The sequence below is a fragment of the Rousettus aegyptiacus genome, unplaced genomic scaffold (genome assembly GCF_014176215.1).
Source record: "Rousettus aegyptiacus isolate mRouAeg1 unplaced genomic scaffold, mRouAeg1.p scaffold_m13_p_2, whole genome shotgun sequence".
NCBI classification, from domain to species: domain Eukaryota; kingdom Metazoa; phylum Chordata; class Mammalia; order Chiroptera; family Pteropodidae; genus Rousettus; species Rousettus aegyptiacus.
In genome coordinates, this window is record NW_023416295.1 from 143,126,188 (window position 1) to 143,148,723 (window position 22,536).

Genomic DNA, 22,536 nt, shown 5'->3' on the forward strand with positions numbered 1-22,536 from the left:
TGCACTACAATGGCAGAGCTGAGTAGCCGCAACAGAGACTGTCTGGTTTGCAAAGCCTAGAAGATTTACTATCTATCCCTTTAAAAATTTGCTTACCTCTGTTATAAAGAATGAAAGAACTCTGTACACTTAGAGAAACAATTTTTGGCCCTCTATAACCAATTTCTTCACCATGATTTCAAAATGAAGCTTTTAAAGCATAAAGGTCTATTCTACTGATTTGGATTATTATTCTACTTCTATGTTCACTACCACAAAATAAAGGCTGGATGAGACAAAAGATTTATATTCCTCAGAAAAATAATAGCGCTCAAAGAATATTATTTGTGGATTAAAAAAAAATTTTCCCTGCATTATTGTGATCTCTAATAGAATGAAGAAATTTTAAACATTACTACATTGAAGAAGTATTTCACCTAAAAACAGAAGCAACATAGGATCAAATTTTCTCAAATACTGGTATAATTTACTGCTGATCCTGGACCCTGGCATTAGTATATAAATGGTCTTGTGTTATATAACCATATAACCAGTATTCAGATCAAGAAAAAGAACATTACCAGTATCCCAGAAAAGTGCACATGCACACGCATGCACGCACACACTTTAAAACAGGGTATAAATCTTTGGCATAAATCTTTGGGCAATTTTCACCTAATTTGAAATTTTATACTTACTTCAAGTTGAAATATTCTTTCCTGTTCCTTGCAACCCTGTTGCTCATCAATTTCAATGGCTTTCTTCATTACTGCTGCCATTTCAGTTATCTGGTCAACATGAGCTTGTAATTCCTGAAAAAAAGAGATGGGAGTTGCAAAAATCAGTGAAATACTTTTTTTTTTTTTTTTAATTTTTTGGATTGTCTCCTTTTTATAAAACCTGTGTTGACACTTAATATGAATGTAATATTCTTACACTGTATTTAACATGACTGAAATATATCAAACAGATATTTACAGGAAAGCTGACTAATCATGAACATGCTTTTGAAAGCAAATTTCTGTTAGGACTAGAATTAGAGATAAGCAGCACAATGTTACTAAACCCACTAGCAGGAAGAGTAGTCATATTTCATATTCCTCTCACCACAAATAATCAGCAACTTTTTCTTTTTCGTATCTACATATACTATTGATCAAAATAATGGGAAAGATAAAAATTGTTGACACATTCAATTTCTTTCCCCCTGAAATTTAGAAATCTTTTTTTTTGTATTTACCATGCCTAAAAAGTGGTCTCAATGCAATCTAGAACGTTTTCTGTCTTATAATCCTCTTTGAGAGCAGGAACTGTGCCTTGTTTATATTTCCCTATTAGTGTTCAGTACAAAATAGATAGTAAATTTTGAGTAAAATGAACAGTTCTACTTTTAAGAATTAAAATATTAAATGGTCTTCTTTGCAAACTGTTCAAATATAATTTCAGTATAAAATAGATATCTATTTTTTTTTTTTTTTTTTTTGCATAACAAGTAATATAAATTCTTCCAATCTCGTTCTTTTTTTTTTGGAACACCAACAGTGTGCCAGGCATTGTGCTAGGCAATAGGAATATGAATCCTGTTAAGACATGTTCCCTGATTTCAAGGAGCTTACAGTAAAGTGAAAGAGACAGACAAAAGGTTTAAAATCAACAGAAACTTGAGAATAATTATTTTTTACTTTGCTTATAAAGACCATCATTCACTGGCAATCAAGGGTTATTTTATTATAGTAAGAACAAAAATTAAATATGTTAATAACTCCCCAAATAAATATTAAGTCTCTTAAATAGCTGTATTCCCTATTTGTAAAAAGGATTTGAATGAGACACCAAAAAACCTACAAAACTAGTTAACTGTTAGAAATAAAGATGAAGAACGAATAGGAATATCTTTAGCAAACACACACTTAGCATCTTTCTCACCAATAAAAATGCAGAATCTTATATTATTTAATGAGGAAATCTATATAATGCTAGTATGCAGGAGGAAGGCAAAATAAAGGACTAATTGACGCTGTTGAATATGGTGCTGTTTAAATTTATATTAATTAAAATCAAATACATTTAAAAACATTAACAATTCAGTTCCTCAGTTGCACTAATGATACTTCAAGTACTCAATAGCCACATGTGGCTGGTAGCTTCCATATTGAACAGCACAGATTTAAAAAAATTTCCACCATTTCAGAAAGTTCTATTGGACAGCCCCAGATTAGATTATGATAGCAAGAATGTTATCAAGACAAATATCTGTCATATTCAGCAATAGTTAAAAAATGGCTAAATTCTTCCCAATATAAAGGGAGCATAATGTTTAAAAGTAAGGAAAAGTACAGATTAAGTGCAGCAGCAAACTGAATAAGGGTACAGAGTAAAAATTTTAAATTACAACAGTTTTCTCAGTTTACAATTTGGTATCCTAGGGCACTGACCTAGGTTAAAAGACTACACAAGAAGCAAATAATTCTTTGCCTTTAAAATAGAAGAAAACAAGATACTACTAATTTTTTGAGTTCACAGTGTGTTCTAATAAAATCATCATGAGAAAACAAAACAAAACAATTCTTCAAACTAAACAGTATTTTTATAGGCCCAGTACATGGATAGTTCACTTATTACAATATTACTTTGGGGGAAGTATCACAGATCTTTAATGGGCATAAGAAGCAAAGTTCTGTGCTTTCAAAACTGTCTTAAAGGTATGAAGGGTCAGCAACATAATCCTTGAACTGTGTTAAAATGCTTTTCATTTGTAACTTTTGTTTTAGGTTTATTTTAACTTTGCTCAATAAAGACCGCTACAAGTTAGGGGGAAAAAAAACCAGCTAAGAAACAACAGAATGTACTATTATACTAAATCATAACACCTGAACAAATTTAATTTTATTGTAAACTCACAAACTATCAAAAATCTGAATTAAAAGTTTACTTAACAGTGTGATTCAACAAAATTTGTATGAAATCAGATGAAAAGTACTGCCAAGAAAACATCTTTGAATCCAGAAAGAGGATAACTGTTTAAAGCTTACTAACATTTTGCAGCAACAGCTGAAAAGAGCAACAAAATGAAAAGCTGGCCTGAATAACCTTTAAAGCCTGCCACTATCTAACAAGGTGTGTGTGATACAATGCACAGAGAATTAATGACAGATTTAACATTTCTACACAGAATATTTCTGCATGGGTATCAAAAGCACAGCATTCAAAAGAGTAATTTCATTTATTTGCTGATTTAATCTGGCAGAAAAATTCAATGTAAAAGAGCTTTTTAAATGGACCCCCCTTCCATCCACACCCCCAAAGTTGACTGCTTTATTTAGTGTACATTCTGATTTGCTTCCAAGTGTCTCCTCTCCAGTCCATGTTGAGGTGCTTCAAGGATGTGTCGAGATGCATCAAGGAAGAATCCTTCGGAGTTGTTACGATGTACCATGTCAATCTGTAGCACAGAGTCATTATAATGTTAATACGGACATTATCCGTAATTTAAAAACTGAATGAGTGTTAGTTCATGCGTGTTAGCCAACTGGTTGAAATGTTTGCTTTTTTAAGATTTCCAAAAAGGCATCTGTTCAAAAATAATGTAAAAATGAATATTTGCATGAAAATAAGTGCTTTTTAAACTTTTTAAAAAATGTGTTCAAAAATTTTCAGATTATTGAAAATTCTATATTACAGTAGTTTCTCATTTCTTAGTAGGGTCTGTTATTCCAAAATGTTATTATGTATGACTCTGTTTGCCACTCCTAAATGTGTTATAAAATCATTTTTGTGTTTAGGCATAACAGAGCACTAGTACCTAAACACGTTCTTGAATATCATATTTCTGTGCCTTTATCATATAAGTTTCCGTTCACCCACGTCTACTTGTTGACATGACTTCCCAATAATTAATTCAAAGCTGGATTTAGATGGATTTCTTCCTTTCCTTGGCATCTTCTCAAATTCTCTTTATCCTCTAATCTTGCTTCCTCTAGTAGTCCAGTAATAATTCACATATCTATTTTAGGATTCATCACATCCTACCATATATCAATAGTTATGTTTTTATCTGTATCTCCCATTACACTGTAAGCTCCTATGATAGAGTAATGAAACTTATTCATTCATTCATCTTATTATTAATAATAACTAAGCCAGTATAAATGTTAATAAATGTTTGTTTAACTGAGTCAAAGTGTTTCCTTTTTGGGAAAAATCAAAATCACAAACATTAATATGTATTAGTTAGAATTAATAACAAGTAACTGAATAGTCATTTTATGGAAGGCAAGGATCAGCACTTACAATGATGAATTCAATTTACAGAATGAAAAAAATGGTTTATAGCTACCTTAAGAAATGCTTAACTTTGCTAATTAATAAAACAGCTGAGGTGAGTGGTAAGATCTAATGTGTTTTAGAAAACATTGACTTCTGTCATATTTACTACCAGGTGGAACTAACAAGCTGCAGTATCTTATTCTAAGCAGTTTTTTGTCACACAAATCTTCTCTTTAGATCTTAAAATATTAATTTCTTAGGTTTTTAAACATAAGGACATTTGGAATTCTCAAGATTACATTTATTTTTACCAATAATTTTAGTCAATTCATTTTTGTAACCTTTTAAAAAACCAAAAGTCATACATTTTATTTATTTGTTTGTTTGTTTGTTTGTTTGTTTTAGGCAAAGTAACCCTTGGTTGACCTCACAGATTGCAAGGACCTTGTCAGCTTACAATCCCTTATTTTTTATTTTTTACATCTACAGCACCTGCTCTTCCTTGGTGGTCTGCCATCCGAGTACTAATCAGGCATGACCCTGCTTAGCTTCCAAGATCAGACGGGATCAGGCTTGTCCAGGGTAGCATGGCCATAGACTCAAAAGTTATACATTTAAATTTAAATGTTTTTATAATAATCTCGTTTAACAATAGACACATTCTATATTAAAAAAAACTGCACTTAAACATTCAAGGTTTTCTTTTTGGTTAGATGAATAGCATAATTAGCTAATATTAAACTCATTTATTAATTATTTTACTATTTGACACAAGAGGTATCTGTTACTAATTTCCTTAATATGTAAAGTTATCAGATAAAGATTTAGTAGGTATTTAATTTTAATAGAATTAATTTTAATTTTAAAATACCTGCGATCATCAAGATGGAATATTTTAAAGAATCTAAAATGTTTCGGTAATTTAGAAAGACAAAAATGTCTTATTACAATCAATATTTCTTAAAAGATATTAGTTATAACTAATAATAAGCTCGCCAGCCTAGTGATCACAATCTATTCTAATATTTTTATTTCACATCAGCAGTTAAAATTCAGTTTAAAACAAAAGGTAAATAGCAAGTAATTGTCTTTGTAGCAGTTATTAGCGAACACTGGGACATACACAAAGGCAACAAACACAGGGATGACAAGAAGTAGGATGGCAGGAAAAACATTAATTTCTAAACCGTTCAGCACTGTCTCTAAAAACGATGCTCCCGATAATATGACATGAGGGGAGGGGAGTAAATTTTTAATATGTTGGCTCGTTTCCTCTCTCCGACTCCATAGTTTTTCTATTATAATCGGGATTATTTATAGCCTGAATGAAATAGCCTCAGTTCGAAAATAGTTTTAAGAAAAACAAATCTACCTTTAGCTGCTTTCGGATTTTTAAAAAAGTTCTTAGCATTTCAGTTTTTGTTTGTGCAAGAGACGGCAATAAAGAAATCTATTAGGATATTTCTTAAAAGTACATAACCTTATAAAAATAATTTTGAATTGAATACTTACCTTTATTTTCCAAATAAAGTTTATTTTTTAATATATATTAAAGCTGCTAGGAAAAATGGGAATTAGAAGAGTAAATCAAACAAAGTGATATATAACAAGAAATGAAAAACATAAGAAAAAGTAGAAAAAGTCAAAAAGATGAAGTATTCAACATCATGATAGAGACCAGTGATTAAAAAAAAAATCTGAACACAAGTTAACTAATTGCCCTTCTTTTCCATTTTAAATTATATTTATAGAATAAATTACCTTGGAGTGCTGCTCTTTCAACTTCATTATTATACCTGGATCATCTTTTTTGCTAGCCATTAGCAATCTGAACATTTGCTCACGATATTTGCTCATTATAAGTTCTAAGGCAGACTGATGTTCTTCCAGGGACGTACGTAATTCTATCAAGGATAACAGTGTATTTTATTCAAACTTGAGTTAAAGATATACAAAACATTCTCTTCCATATTACATTTATCAAAAAAGCAACTTATAAAGAGGATATTTTGAAAACATGATGTATAGAAATCTACCTATATAGAAATAAAGCATACCAAATGAAGTCCTTTGTTAGTTTTTTAAATGACTACTTTAAATTCAGTTTTTGAGAATTATTTCAACAAATATTTACTGAACCATTAAGTATCAGATGATGATCTATATTAGGAATACGAATACCAAAAGGCCACGGAGCTCAGAGTCTAGTGGAGAAAACAAATACATAAATAATTATAATATAACATGATGAGAGTGCAGCTCTACTCAAATATATATGAGAAGTCTGTGGGGAGAAACTGGTGAAAGCTTCACAGTGGTATTGAGATGAACCTGCACTTCTTAAGGTGAAAAATAAAGGAAAAGGTATTTTAAGCAGGGAGGTGTGAAAGTAGATGATGTGTTTAGAAACTAGTTCGGGATGGCAAGAGGAAGGGTTTCATGGAGAAGAGAGGTATGGGAAAAAGACAAAAGAGAAGGCTTGGAATTGACTTTCAAGGTCATTGGATAAAGAAATAAGTATACAATAAGTCCTCACTTAACGTCACTAATAAGTTCTGTAACTTTAAGCAAATCGATGTTTAACAAAATTGATTTTACCATAGGCTAACCGAAATAAATAAGAGTTAAATTCCTATGGTATCTCATTAACATTATAATGAAACAAAATTGAACAAAATGCTGTTAATTGAGGACCAGCTATACAATGAAGGTTCTTAAAAGAATAATATGATCAGATATGATTTTGAAAAATTAATGTGATGCCTGTGTTGAAAATGGATTGCAGGGGGAAAAGAAAATGGAATCAGAGAGACCAATTAGAACAGTTCAAGCAAGAGACTATGACCATCTAAGCTGGAGATCAAAGCAGTGGTACAAACTAATATTTACAATGAGAATTTAAGATGACTACAAGCAAGGTAGACATTCAAATGTAGGACAGGATAAAGAACAATAAATATGATTTAGACATATGAACTAGAAATGAGATAAATGTCAAAAAGTAAATTTAGTTTACTGTTTTCCCATTTTTGAAAATATTAAAATATTAATTGATCCCAACTTGATAGTACAATTGCAGATTAAAGTTTTCTTGATTTGCTATACATAGTGATACTATATCTTGCCTTTGTTCTCTTGCTGCAGTTCTCTGATTTGTCTGTTTTCTTGCTGTATTCCCATAACTAATGTAGACCGTGGCCGATGTCTTGCAACTTCATTAAGTTCTTGAATTTCTTCCTGATACTAATGAAAATATTAAAAAAACACACACACACAGACGAGAAGAAAATACTTGAAAATATCTGAGACATATATCTAATAAGGGGATAGTATCTAGAATATATAAAGAACTCTCACAACTTGATGGTAATAAGAAAAATAATCCGATTAAAAGGTGAGCAAATAAAATAATAAGTTCTGGAGATCTAATACAGAGCATGAAAAACAATACTGTATTATGTACCTGAAAATTGCTAAGACAGTGGATTGTAAATGTTCTCATCACACACACTCAAAAAAAGGTAATTATGTGAGGTGAGGGCAATGTTATTATGGTAATACTTTGCAATATATAAGTGTATCAAATTATATCGTACACCTTAAACTTATACAATGTTATATGTCAATTACATTTCAGTAAAGCTGAGAAAAAAACTGAAAAGGAATTTGAAGAAACATTACTCTAAAGAAGATATACAAATGGCCAATAAGTACATGAAAAGATGTTTATTATTATTAGTCATTAGTGAAATGCAATTCAGCAAGAGATACCACTTCATAACTGCTAGGATGACTTTAATAAAAAAGGCAAAAATAACAAGTGTTGAAAAGAATGTGTAGAAACTATAACCCTCATATATTGTTGATGGGAATGTAAAATGATGTAGCCACTCTGAAAAATTCTGGAAGATCCTCAAAATGTTAAACAGAGTTATATGATCCATTCATTCCACTCTCAGAAATATACCTAAGATAACTGAAATATGTCCACATAGAAATTTGTTTATAAGTATTCATACCAGTGTTATTTATAATAGCCAAAATACAGAATCAATCCAAATGTCCAACTGATAAATGGATATATAGAATGTAATGTGTCCTTACAATGGAATATTATTGGGCAATAAAAAGGAATGAAGTACTGATACATGCTATAATATGGATGAACATTTAAAACGTGTTAAGAAATCAGTCACTAAAAGCTAAAAATTGTATGATTCCATTCATAGTAAATGTCCGAAATACACAAATCCATAGATACAGAAAGATTATTGTTTGCCAGGAGCAACCAATGGGAAGGGTGGCACTGGCTTTTGTGGTGATAAGAATATTATTCTAGAATTAGTGAATATGCTTGCACAAACTGTGAATATACTAAAATCCAGTGAACTATACCCTTTGAAGGGTTAAATTTTATGGTATGTAAATTCTATGTCAATAACATATGCAAAATAAACGCAAAATTATTATTATCTAACTTTAAAACTCCACTCCTTTATTTTCAAGGCATTTTGATGAGCCACTTAGTAACATATTCATTACAATATTCCTGGTTCTAAATATGGTTGTCAAACTACTTTTTTTTTTACAACTAAATACCAGATATATGTCTACTGGAATGCATGAGGCAAGCTGGACAGTTAGGGAGATTTGTAATTTGTTTAGGGATACAGAGTTGCAAAGTAAAATAAGTAAATTTGCCATTATTTCCAGTAGCTTTGATAAATGTGGTATCTTGGGGTTCCTTCCTTCTACAAAATAGAAGAGTTTCATGTGAGTAGGCTCTAAATATATATTCCTCCCCACACACTGATTTCCATTACAACACCAGAGATTCTATAATTCTCTTAGAGTTGAAAATTTTTATCAGAAGAGGGCTTAAAATGAACTCCCAGGGCCCACTGGAAAGTTCTTATATACACAGTTAAGGATAACAAGAACTGAAGCCCTTTTCATTTCTTCTTTAACTGGCAGCATTAAATAAAAAATAAGGTAGCAATTACAAATGCAATGACTATATTAAGTGATAGAATATTGTCCTGCATTACTAAAATTTTTTGTTATTGTTAAAAAACAGCACGTGAGTACTTTTATAAAGAAAAATAGAAACATTTCTACATTATAAAATATGAGACAGAATATGTGTCCATGTTAGTAAAGGATATTATCTGGTCTTTGTCAAAAGTATCTAGACATGATAAATTCATACATTTTCTTAACTCAAATGTATATCAAATGTAAGAAAAAAGTGATTAAGTCTACAGGTTTTAGAATATATATATATATATATATACACATACACACATCACCTGAAGATGACAAAACTATATTCTAATCTAAAGTAAAACTGAAATACAAGTCAAACTACTTTTAAATTTTAGAGAGCATTAAAAAAATAGCTAATACTTAGGTAGAAGTTTATAATTCAAGTAATAGATGTCAATGACTGCTTTTTTTAAAAAAATGTAATCAACAAGAAAGGAAATCAAACCTGCTTCATTGCTTCTACTCGCTTGTTGAGAGCTGTGGTTTGCTCAATCAGAGATTCTGCGGCATCGTCATGATCTCGCAATCTTTCAACAAGAGCTTTGGCATCAGCAAGTGCCTTCTCAATTGTGCAACTCATTTCTAAAGGAATACCTACAATTAAAATTAAAATCAAAACTTAAAACAAAGCCAGTATATCATCTTATTTGTTTCATGTTAACACATATATGCTTCTGAAGCTACATTGGTTACAAGATTGTTGTCTGGGAAGAGAAAACATCTAAAGAACACCTAGGGTTTTGCTTCTGTTAGGATGGCACAAGCTTGAAAGTGAATTTAGAATGTTCTAAAAATTTAGAACATATATAAACAATTTGCAGACATAATCAGTATGTATTTAAAATACCCTGAATTTAGGTGAGAAAAGTACACATCTGAGTACATTTTATATTGTATAGACACTGTGCTCTTCATGAGGGCACTATCTTTTCATATGTGGAAAAGGTCACTTTATTAATCTCTAGTCTATCGTCAATGAGTGTCTGTCTCTGACTATAAGATCCTTAGCCTTTGCCTGATCAGATGATCTGAGTTGATGTTCACAAATACATACTATTAACCAACCAGAGTGGCTTCTATGCATCATGCTCTATCAAAGTATCAACCTTCTTCTGGAGAAACTTCTGCCGCTTATATCAAGTTGCAATATAATCCTAACTCTTGCACTTTCTTTAGCAAATGGCAAAAAAAAAAAAAAAAAGTTTTGACTTTGAACAACACTGGTTATCATAGGAAACTGTTTTTTTAAATTACCACCTCTTAATCTCCTCCCCTTTGGCAACCATCAACTTGATCTCTATATCTATGGGTCTGTTTCTGTTTTCATTTGTTACATTTTTTTTTAGACTCCACATATAAGTGAGATGTATGGTATCTGTCTTTCTCTGATTTATTTCACTTAGAAAAATACCCTCTATGTCCATCTATGTTGTCACGATGGCAAGATTTCTTTTTTTATTGCTGAATAATATTTCATTGAATATAAATATCACTTCTTTATCCATTCATTTATTGATAGACATCTAAGTTGCTTCCACATCTTGGCTATTTCTAGTAAAGCTGAAATGAACATGTGAGTATCATTTCAACTTAGTGTTTTTGTTTTCTTTGGATAAATACCCAGAAGTAGAATTGCTGGCTTGTACAGCAACTCTATTTTTAATTTTTTGAGGAACCTCTATACTGTTTTCCATAGTGGCTACACTAAGTTACAATCCCAAGAACAGTGTATGAGAGTTCCCTTTTCTCCACATCCTTACCAGCACTTGTTGGTTTTTTTAACGATAGTCATTCTGACAGGTGTGAAGTGTTATCTTGTTTTAATTTGCATTTCCTTGATTAGTGATGTTGAACATCTATTTATACGTCTGTTGGCTATCTGTATGTCCTCTTTGGAGAAATATCTATCCAGGTTTTCTGCCCATATTTTAACTGGATTTTTTTAGGTGTTAAGTTATATGAGTTTTTTTATATATATATTTTGAATATTAACCCCTACTGGATGTCATTTGCAAATATCTTCTCCCATTCGACAGGTTGTCTTTTTGTTTTGTTGATGGTATCCTTTGCTGTACAAAACTTTTAGTTTGATACAGTCCCATTTGTTTATTTTTTTTCTTTTGTTGTCCTTGCCTGAGGAGACATATCCAGAAAGACATTGCTGAGAGCAGTGCTGAAGAGTTTACTGCTAATGTTTTCTTCTAGGAGTTTTATGGTTTCAGGTCTTATATTTAAGTCTTTCATCCATTTTGAGTTTATTTTTGTATATGGTGGTCCAACTGCGTTATTTTGCATGTGTCTGTCCAGTTTTCCCAACACCATTTATTGAATAGGTTGTCTTTCCCCATTATATATTCTTGCCTCCTTTGTCATAGATTAAATGACCATATAGGCCTGGGTTTATTTCTGGGCTTTCTATTCTGTTCCATTGATATATGTGTCTGTTTTTATGCGAGTATCATCTTGTTTTGATAACCATAGCACTGTAATATAGTTTGAAATCAGGAAGCATGAAACCTTCCACTTTGTTATTTTTCAAGATTTTTGGGGGCTATTTAGGGTCTTTTGTGGTTCCATATATAAATTTTAGGATTTTTCATTCTATTGGAAACTTTTGATATGTCAAAATCAATAACTAATATGTTTAAGAGGAGCTCAAAAAAATTAGGAGACAAAACATGAAATAGTCAATAGTTAGCTTCTTCAATTGGTATGCTGAGATCTTGGGTTAATAGAACAACTTAAGTACTCAGAATCTCTAACAACCCCAAGTCCCAATCTGTAAATGGTATTATTGGGGCCACTATCAGAAGAATACTCCTTTATGCTCTGTTATGCAACATCTATAAATTTAAAATAGGATCTGCTTCCAAATAAAATACGCTAAGGTGCCTACATAGGATCAGCTGATAGGTGATTTGACATAATACCTATACTGTGTGAAATTCAGTAAGTTGCCAAAAAGAAAAACAAAAACAAACTATGCTCCCAGAATCTCCTGGGCAAAAGAATCCATAGGCATAAATTAATTGGAACAGAGCCCTGAATCTAGATGGAGTTTTTCTAGATCATCATAAATCTTTCCTTTTGAAATATGAAGAGGTTATGCTGTGTTCTGCAACATGGCACTAAAGACCCACTGCCTATTAAATCCTATGCCATAATTCAGTAGCCAAGGCTTAGTATCCTTGCCTCAGAGCAATCACAGGCCTCAACTAAATTAGTCAAAGCATCTTCAGAGCTTGCACTAGGTCTTTAAGCCTACTGTTACTATATGTAGCAAATCCCTATTGTTAAAGGAAACCATCCTAAAATTTCTACTACTTGAATAATTATGAAATATTACTATTTTTTCCTTTTCATATTACCAGCCAGTGGTGTAACAGTCTTACCACAACAGCTATACCTGATTATGTTTCCATAAATCAAGAAGTGTCCAAACTCAAAACAAAACTTTTGAATTCTCTATACCAAACCTTGATTTTACTGTTTGTCAATGGCCTAAAATTTTTTTGGGTCACTGGCTTCTTTAATTGGTTAAGAGCACAAAATGTAACAGGCAGGTCTGTTTAAAACAAATTTAAAAGCTCTGTTCTTCCCCAAGTCTCCTGAAGTCAGATATATATACATCCATAAAAATGTTATGTGAAGATATCATACGCAAGAAATTTAGCAGGTTTTTATTAAACACAAAAAGTGAAAATGCCAGGCTTGATATACAGTCACTGTGGTAAAATTCAATTTCTTACCAGAAGCCAAACTGATCAAATGACTTAACAGTGGCCCTCTAAGACAGAGTGTCTAAAATAAAAGAGTAAATTTATATATTGATACCTGGATTTTTTTTTTTTTTGGAATAATTCATATCTTTGAAATTCTGTAAAGAAAAAAAGTTCCTCAGATATTCCTTAAGAATAACAAATACATTAACTACTTGATAGCTTGATGCTACCTAAAACAATAAAAGTACAGACAGGCAGTAAAGAAGATACTATACAAGCTAGAATAATATACTATAAATACTATGTAACAATATTAAAATACTCTATAAACAGACTGCTTTGGCTAAGTGTCCTTATGCAAGGGCCTCATATAAAACCACAAAATCATAACAAATTAATGGAGAATTTCAAAGATTCCACCAAAGACACACAAAATCTGGCCTGATAAATTCCAAAAAGAAACATGATGATTGAGTTGTAAAAACCATAAGAGCTGCCACTATAAGAATGGCTACCTGATAACACTAGATAAAATCTCAAATGGCAACTGGAAACTAAAAAAACATTTCATATGGTAGGGGGAAAAAAATGGCCACAATATTAAACACTAAAATAAAATTTCTTGGATAGCAATGATAGGTGATTTGACATACTTATAAATAAACTAATATGGAAAAACTGTAAGGGTGAAGCAAGCACAAAAATCATTCCTAAAGGATTTTCTGAACATCTCCCAGTGGATTTTATAGGATTACCTCTCTTCATTGTTTAGGAATTTGTAACATTCCTAAATGTACTAGTAGTAGACTAGTATGTTTGTGTTATGGATAGGTTTTAAAAGTCCCTTGTTGAAAAGCCATAATATTTATAATGTTTAAATACTATTATAGTTTGTGTGTCCTACCAAGGACATTCTAATTTATCAATCAAGTAATATGGAAACATATTTAACTAGAACAGTTATTTATGAATTTAAATTATGATACACTTTACCTCCTTCGAAGAATCTTACTGTTTTCATCATTCCCAGTACTCAGCAACCCCCAAAAGGATAAATCCAAGAAGGTCCAAGCTCAGACATATTGTAAGAAAAATCTTAAAAGGCTAGTAGACAGTGGAACACTTAAAGTGCTAAAAGAACAGAACTGTTAGTCCTGAATTCTAATCTGAAATAAGAATCATTCTCAGATGAAGAAAAAAAGAATTCATTTCTAGTAGATCTGTTCTAAAAGAAATTCTTTAGAGAGAAACAAAATATCAAAAGGAAACTTAGAGCATTTGCAATAAAGAGAGAAACAGAAATCAAACATCCAGGCAAATATAATAAACTATTTTTTGTCAGTGCTTTAAAATACCTGATGTTTGAAAACAAGAACTATAACTATGTCTGAACTATAAGACAGATGGAATTTTCAATTTATGTAGATGTAATATGTAATATAACTATAACATAATGGGCCCATATATTGAGAAAGTTTCAACATTTAACTCGAAATGATAAAATGTCAATTGCAAGTAGGCTGTGAAAAAGTTATATACATACATAGTAATTCCTAGAGAAACACCTAGAAAAGCTGTATAGCGATAATGGTCTAAACCACAATAGATGAATTAAAAAATTAAAAATGCTCAATAATCCAAAAGAAGGAAAAAAGGGAAACAAAGGAACAAAATATTGAAGGAACAAGCAGAAAACAAATGATAAGATAGTGAATCTTAATTTAAAAATATTAATAATTACACTAGATATAAATGTTCTAAACACACAAATTAAAAGATAAATTAAAAGATTTAAATAAAAAAAAAGATTACCAGGATGAATTAAAACAACGGGACCCAACTCACCTCAAACATGATATAGGTAGGTTAAAAGAAAAAAATGGAAAAAGACCACTATATAAATGCCAATCGAAACAAAGCTGAAGTGCTAATAAGCACATGAAAAGATGCTCAACATGATTAGCTATCAGGAAAATGCAAATCAAAACCATAATGAGATACTTCACAGCTACTGTGATGGCTATAAAAAAGGACAGATGATAGTGCTGGCTAGGATAGAGAGAATTTGGAACTTTCATAAACTGCTGGATGGAAAGTGCAGACACTTTGGAAAAGAGTATGGCAGTTCTTCAAAAGGTTCAACATATGATCCAACAATTTTACTCCTAGGTACACACCAAAAATGTAAACATGTCCATGCCAAAAACTGTACATGAATGTTCATAGCAACATTATTCATAAGTCAAAAAGAACTAACCTAAATGTCTATCAACTGATGAATAAATAAAATGTGATATATCCATAACATGAATATTTTTAGCAAAAAGAAAAAAGAAAAAAGAAATGATGTATTGGTGTATGCTGTAACATGACTGAAAATTGAAAAAAATTATGCTAAGTGAAAGAAGCCAGTCACAAAAAAAACATACATTTTATGATTCTATTTATATGATGTCCAGAAGAGGAAAATCCAGAGAGACAGAAAGTAAATTAGTGGTTGTCTTGCATGGTGGGAAGATGGGGAGGTTGGGGGTAAGTAGCGGGGAACGGCAAGTGATTGTTAATGGATATAGGATTTCTTTCTGGACTGATGAAAATATTCTAAAATTGATTGTGGTAATGGGTTGCACAATTCCGTAAATATAAAAAACCTCATCAAATTGTATGCTTTAACTGGCTACTCATCTGTTTAAACAGTATGTGAATTACAGCCCCATAAAGGTGTATGATATGTGAATTATACCTCAATAAAGGTGTTATTAAAAAAAAAAAAAAGAAGAGCTGAAGTGGTTATATTAATATGTTGATGAAGTAGACTTTAGAGAAAAAGAAATTACCAGGGACAAAGAGTACATTACATAATGATAAAAGGGTCAATTCACCAAGAAGACATAAGAATACTACATGTGTATATACCTAATTAGAGAGCTTCTAAATACATAGAACAAAAACTGAAAGAACCAAAAGGGTAAGTAGACATATCAAATACTTACTTTTGAAAACTTCTGCAGTTTTCTTAGTAAATGATAGAACTTGTACACATAAAATCAGCAAGAATACAAAAGAAATAAACAGACACAATCAACTAAATGGACTGAATTGGTATTTATAAAAAGCTACAATCTACAACAGCAGAATACACATTAAGTGCATGTGGGACATTCACTAGGATAGATCATATCATGGATCACAAAAACAACCTTAAGAAATTTAAAAGAATTGCAATCATACAAATTATGTTCTCGACCATAATGGAATTAAACTAAAATAAACAGATTAAGAAAATCTCCAAACATCATTTATAAATAATACACAAGTCAAAAAAAAGTATTTTTGAAAATTAGAGAATATTTTGATCTAAACACACACAAAATACGAGATATCAAAACTTTGGCATGCATGTAAAGCAGTACTTTGAAAGAAATCTATAGCACCAACTTATTAGAAAATGAGAAAGATCTCAAATCAATTGTCTAAGCCTCAACCTTATGAAATTAGAAAAAGTAGAGTAAAATAAACGAAGTAAATAGAAAGGAGAAAATAATCAAAAAGCAGAATTCAATGAATTGAAAACAAGAATGCAACAGAGAAAAACTAATGAAACCAAAAGGTAGTTCTTTGAAAAAAACAAGTAAAGTAGTCAACCTCCAGCAAAACTGATCAAGAAAAAAGAAATAGAAAAGCTACAAATCACTGTCAGGAATGAAAGAAGTATCACTGAAGACTCCTAATTCATTAAAAGTGTAAGTGAATACAATTAACTCCATACACATGAATTGAATACTTTAGATGGAAAAGACCAATTCCTTCAAAACCACAAATCACATAAAGTCGCAAAAGAGTAAAGAGATAATGATAAATATTTCTATAACTACTAGGCATAATTATAGTTGTAATGATTAAAGTTCTACATAAACGATTCTATAGACTCCTATAACTATTAAAGAAATTGAATTTGTAGTTAAAAATATGCAAAAACATCTAAATTTGGTTTCAATGGCAAAGTTTACCAAACATATAAAGAAGAAATAATAACAATCTTACACAACCTCTTTGAGAAAATAGTCTTTTTAACAAATAGTGCTGGAAGACAGGACATTTACATGCCAAAAATTAACCCTGGCATAATTGTTACATTTTATACAAAAATTTACTAAAAATGTACCACAGATCTAAATGTAAAATGAAAAGCAGAGAAAATTTTTGTGACCTGGGGTTAGGCAAACATTTTTTAGAGATGATACCAAACGCTTGATTCATAAAAGAAAATTTTAATAAGCCAGCTCTCCTTAAAAATAGAAACTTGAAAGGCACTGTTAAGACAGTCAAAAAACAAACTGTAGACTGGGAAGAAATATTTACAAATTACATCATCTGACAAAGGACTTTTTATCTAGAAGACATATATAACTCTCTAAACTAAAAAAAAATGATCCATTTTTTCAAATGACCGAAAGATTTTAACACTTAACCAAAAATATGTTCTTCATCATTGGCTATTAAAGAAATGTAACTGAAACCATGATGAGATCCGCTACAGCCCTATTAAAATGGCTAAAATAAAAAGTACTGACATACCGAGTGCTGACAAGGATGCAGAGCAAATGGAACTCTCATACAATGCTGGTGAGAATGCAAAATGATATGGGTATTTTGGAAAATGGTTTGGCAGCTTCTTACAAAGTTAAATATACAGCTACCATATAACTCAGCAATACCACTTCCGGGTATGTTCTGTACAGAAATGAGTGGATAAATGAACTGCAGTACATATAGTCCAGACAATGGAATATGACTCAGCAATATAAAGCAAACTACCGATACAGGCAACAACTTAGATGAATCTCAAAGGCATTATGCTGAGAGGAGGTAGTCTCAAAAGGTTACATACTGTTTCCATTGACCTGGCACTACCAAAAAGATAAAGCTATAATAATGAATAAGAAATCAGTGGCTGTCAGGAGTTAGGGGTGGGAAGAGGGTGTCGCACAAGGGAGTATTCTGGGATGATGGATAGTTCTACATTCTGATTGCAGTGGTGATTACATGACCCTGCATACATGTTAAAATGAGAACTGTAATCTAAAATAAGACTATATGTTCATTTTAAAACTTGAAAAAACAAAACCACTCCAGCCCCAAGGTTTTGCCTTTGTCTTTAATTCATCTGGTGTTCATTTGCATGTATGGTATAAGGAAGGCATCTAGTTTTTTTTTTTTATTATGGGGGCAACTAGTTGCCCAAGTTTCATTTATTGGATAGTACATTCTTCCCCAAATGAGTTTTTTAAATTGAAATACACTTGACATATAACATTATGTAATATTAAGGTATACAACATGTTGGTTTGATACATTTATATATTGTAATAAGATTGCCGTCTTAGTGATAATTAGCACCTCTATCATGCCACACAATTATATTTTTTGGGGTTGGAACAAGCCCATGGAATATTAAAGACACACCTGTTTGTTTTCAATAAATGTTATGTGTACATTTCTGAGCTCTCTAGTCTATCTGGGTCTATTTATCTATCAATATATCAGTACCACGCTGCCTCAATTGTTAATAGTTGTATAATGACACACCTGTTTGTTTTTTTCAATAAATGTTATGGGTACATTTCTGAGCTCTCTAGTCTATCTGGGTCTATTTATCTATCAATATATCAGTACCATGCTGCCTCGACTGTTAATAGTTGTAAAATAAACTTACTGATATGGCAGTCATCTTTTTCTTCTTCAAAATTACTTTACCTATTCTTAGCCTTCTTTCCAACCTAATTCAATCCAATGGACCTCTACAGCACTGTAGAGTAAAATCAAACTGCTAGGTAATAATTTTAATTAATTTGAACTCTTGGTAGCTTTCTGAACCTTAGAACTACTACCTTATGTTGTCTTTTGGTCAACATGACAAGAGTTATTCTCATTTTTTCAATGAGAAAATAGTCAGGGATTCCAAATGTAAGGAGCTGAATGGCGAGGAAGGAGCCAAGCCAGATAAAGAAACAGAATTTCTGATTTCCAGTCTAGTGCTCTTACTGAGGAGCCAAAGTGGAACCTCAGGGTGCTGTTTGCTTTTACCTATGTTAAAATTACCTTGGGAAAAAATAAAATAAAATAATCTTGGTTTCCCTCACTGGAAAACAGCAAATTTCCCTGACCCTACTTCATTAATGAGACTTCCAAGATAGTATAAAAATTGCATTTCAAGTCAGAAAGAGAAAATAAATGGGAGTATAAATGAAGATGGAAAAAAACAACAAAATTTCAAATATTTTCCCTTATAATAAAAACCCAGCATCCATTTTAATTAGGCATTAATAGTATAAAACCAATAAATGTTTCCTAACACACTTTTTGAAATTACAATATCCATTTAAAATAACATTCACTAGATTGCATAATGAAATACTACTATAAAAATAAACTATTTAAAATTTGTTTTGTAACTATAAAAATATAGCTATTCAGAGAAATAAATTATAAACATCAGGTAATTCAAAGCATAATTTTATTAGCACTTCAGAAAAACAGTGACACAGAGTTTCTAAGAATGCATGTTCATTTCCTGTATGTAAAACCACAGAAAAGTTCAAAATATTTTATAATGTGCATTTACTTTGCCACCTTTTATGAAAAATATTCTGCTTTTCTTCTTTTCTGGTTAGTAAGTGGAGTGGGAGGAAGGTTGTTTTCCAAACTCTCTCACAGCTTTAAATTTTAAAAAAGAGATTCCTGTAAAAAAAAGGAATACTCTCATTTTATCTGTCTATTTTTATAGTGCTTACCTTAATTGGTCATAATACTTGCTTACATTATCTTCTATAGGTAGGCCCAAATTACAGGTGAAATTTTTCGAAAGCAGGTTTTCTCCTCCTGCATTAGTTACATTAGTTACTCGCCCACTTTACCACCCAAAGGCATTCATAGTCAGACTCCTGGCACACGGTTCAGAACATTCTGCTGCTGATAAAAGAGAAAACACCACCCACCCATGACAGCAACTGACAGTTGTTTAGTTTTAGATTTGGCTAAGAAAATTTTAAAGAAATTCAAGCCATTCTTCCTTCTCTTTTATGCACAAATCCAACGATTCTATAGTTGGATCTACAGAAATATTGTGGCTACTGATATGCCACTGAAGTGACTTCAAATGTCAACAATCTAGTTCAAAATTTTTATTGGATTGTTCAGGTAGGTACTTCTAATGTTAATTAGTAATAACATTAACAGACACATATATAAACAGAAAAATAAAACGGCATAGTATGGCTTTCTTATAAATTTATGTAATCTAAGGAGATCAAGAAAGAATGCATGTAAACTACATATAAAAACAAGCATCTTGAGACATACCACTGCATTTGAAAGAACAGAACATTTTTCATTCCCTGAAAATGATGGAATGAACACGTTTCAAGTTTACGAAGCAACTTTATGATGCAGATAAGTTTTTAAAGTTGGAAGGAACAGAATCTGAAGGGACACAGAATTTTTTTCTAAATTACATACGTTACCTTAGAATTGTAGCTAAATATACAATGCATATACATAGATGTTCAAACAAATATGACAATTCAAGAAGGAACTAACCTAATCTAAACCAATTATTTCTAACCTATGGGCCAAGGAGTCACTGGAAGAGTTCTATAGATGTACATACATTGAGGATGGCCTACAGTCTAAAACATTTCTCTCACACACATAGTCCACTATTTTCCAAATACAAACACATACTAGTATGATAAAATACAAAATCATTTAAAAGCACAGTTTTTTCACCATTATGCATAATTTCAATCAACAAATACTAAAACTATAATTACTTGTGTATTAAGAGGTATAGGGTTTTTCATATTCAAAACAGGTCAGTGTCCACTTAATACAGGTTCCTTCTGCCTGTAAAAATTCTATGCTCTTAAGGGCACGCAGAACTTATATGGTGAATCTTTAGAACTATTACATTATATCTATATTTATATCTATATCTATCTACCTATATATATATATCTGCTATGTGTCAAACATTGGACAAGCTTTTCTTACAAAGAAGAATAAGACATCATTCCAGACTCAAGCTTAAACTGGCACGAGACAGATATATGAACAAATATTATAACCTAAACCTGATAAATACTGCAGAACTGTTTCAAGTGCTTTGAGAGCACAGTGGTTTTACCAACGTCAACTGGGGGAGTTTGATGTGACAATGATCTACAAATTGGGTTTTGACAGGTGGTTAAAAAAAAAAAAAAAGAGTAAGCATTCTGGACAGACGGCACAGCACATACAAAGGCACAGAGCTGTGAAAGTGCACATGTTTGGAGAAACAGCCTGATATGGTTGGATAATAAGGTATTTGTAGAAGCAAGATGAGACTAACAAGGTAAAATGGATTGGGACAGATAGGAAAAGGTCATGAAAATGGTTAACCATGAGAAGATAATTCTGTCAGCAATATAGTTATCGAAAATGTTTAAGGAAAGGAGTGATAATAAACAGATTTGTATTTCAGAATGATAACTGTATAGGAAGGATAACGGTGGGAAAACTTAGTTGAGGGAGGGCAAACGTAAGAATTCTGGCGAAAGAAGAAATAATATACTGCAGTGCGAGTGGAAATGCAGAAACAAAGATGAAGGTTTCTAGTTTGGACAGCAGAATGGACACTGGTACCATTATCAAAAATGGGATACAGAAGAAAGGCAAGAAGAAAACATGGAAAAGAGTAATATTCCTTGAAGGGCGGTTTCAAGAAAAAGGGAATAGCTATCCATGTTATATGCTGTAAGGAGGTAAACTGAGACCCGAAAAGGGTCCCTTTTCCCTCCCCTCAATGGTGAGCTCACAGGTGGGTTGGGCAGGAAGAAAACAGATATGGAAGATGTGTCCATAGAATTAGGGCCAAGGCTTTTCCTTAAGCTTTCCACACCTCAGTCCCGGAAAGACGAGCTCAGAGCAGAGGCCGGGGAGGGGAAGTACCACTCCCAGGAGCGGGTTAACCAGAAGGGGAAAACGACCAGGATCGGGCGGCCAGTAGTTCAACTGGTGCAAAGCACTAGAGTGGCCCAGGGGAAGGAAGCCTCTGGCTCCCTACGCCTGTTCTCGACCCTGGGTTTATTCCACTTACTCTGGTCTCAATCCCTCGCAGCCGTCAGCTGTGGCGACTAGGGCTCAAAGCCTCTGCCAACGGGGGACCTATTCACCCAAAGGAAGAGACTCCTCTCGCCTGTTCCGTTTCTTCAGCAAGCAGACGCAGAACCAAGTAGCGACAGTCGGGGAACCGGTAGGAGAAAAGCGAGGCTCATACCCATCACTGACTCGGGGTGAACCTCCGCCAACCGCCTCGGGCCAGGGCTGCCACCGAGCTACACCTCGCGAGATTTCCTTCCTTGCGTCACGGTTGTGGGGCAGAGACGAGAGATTTATTGCATCTTCTCGCTGACATGCGCGGGAGGTGAGGGCGTGTCCATTCTAAGTCCCTCCCCATTAATCTACTCATAGGTTTTTGCTTGGC

General features: G+C 32.3%; 1 protein-coding gene and 1 pseudogene across 3 annotated transcripts in view; both read right to left on the bottom strand.

Moving 5' to 3' along the window:
* Positions 1–22,429, bottom strand: part of FGFR1OP2 (FGFR1 oncogene partner 2) — a 28,923-nt gene extending 6,494 nt beyond the window's left edge. The window contains exons 1-6 of one of the 3 annotated variants that reach the window (XM_016119257.2): positions 22,330–22,429; positions 9,737–9,885; positions 7,371–7,488; positions 6,007–6,149; positions 3,308–3,421; positions 678–791 (exon numbers count right to left, since the gene is read on the bottom strand). In XM_016119257.2, the coding sequence (XP_015974743.1) occupies positions 678–791; positions 3,308–3,421; positions 6,007–6,149; positions 7,371–7,488; positions 9,737–9,885; positions 22,330–22,333 (642 nt within the window). In that variant the 5' untranslated portion in view covers positions 22,334–22,429. Of the gene's footprint in view, positions 1–677; positions 792–3,307; positions 3,422–6,006; positions 6,150–7,370; positions 7,489–9,736; positions 9,886–22,149 lie in introns of all 3 variants that reach the window. The other 2 variants (XM_016119258.2, XM_016119262.2) reach the window with 2 other exon arrangements.
* LOC118613899 lies at positions 4,726–4,844 on the bottom strand (annotated as a pseudogene).
* Positions 22,430–22,536: the final 107 nt, after the last annotated feature.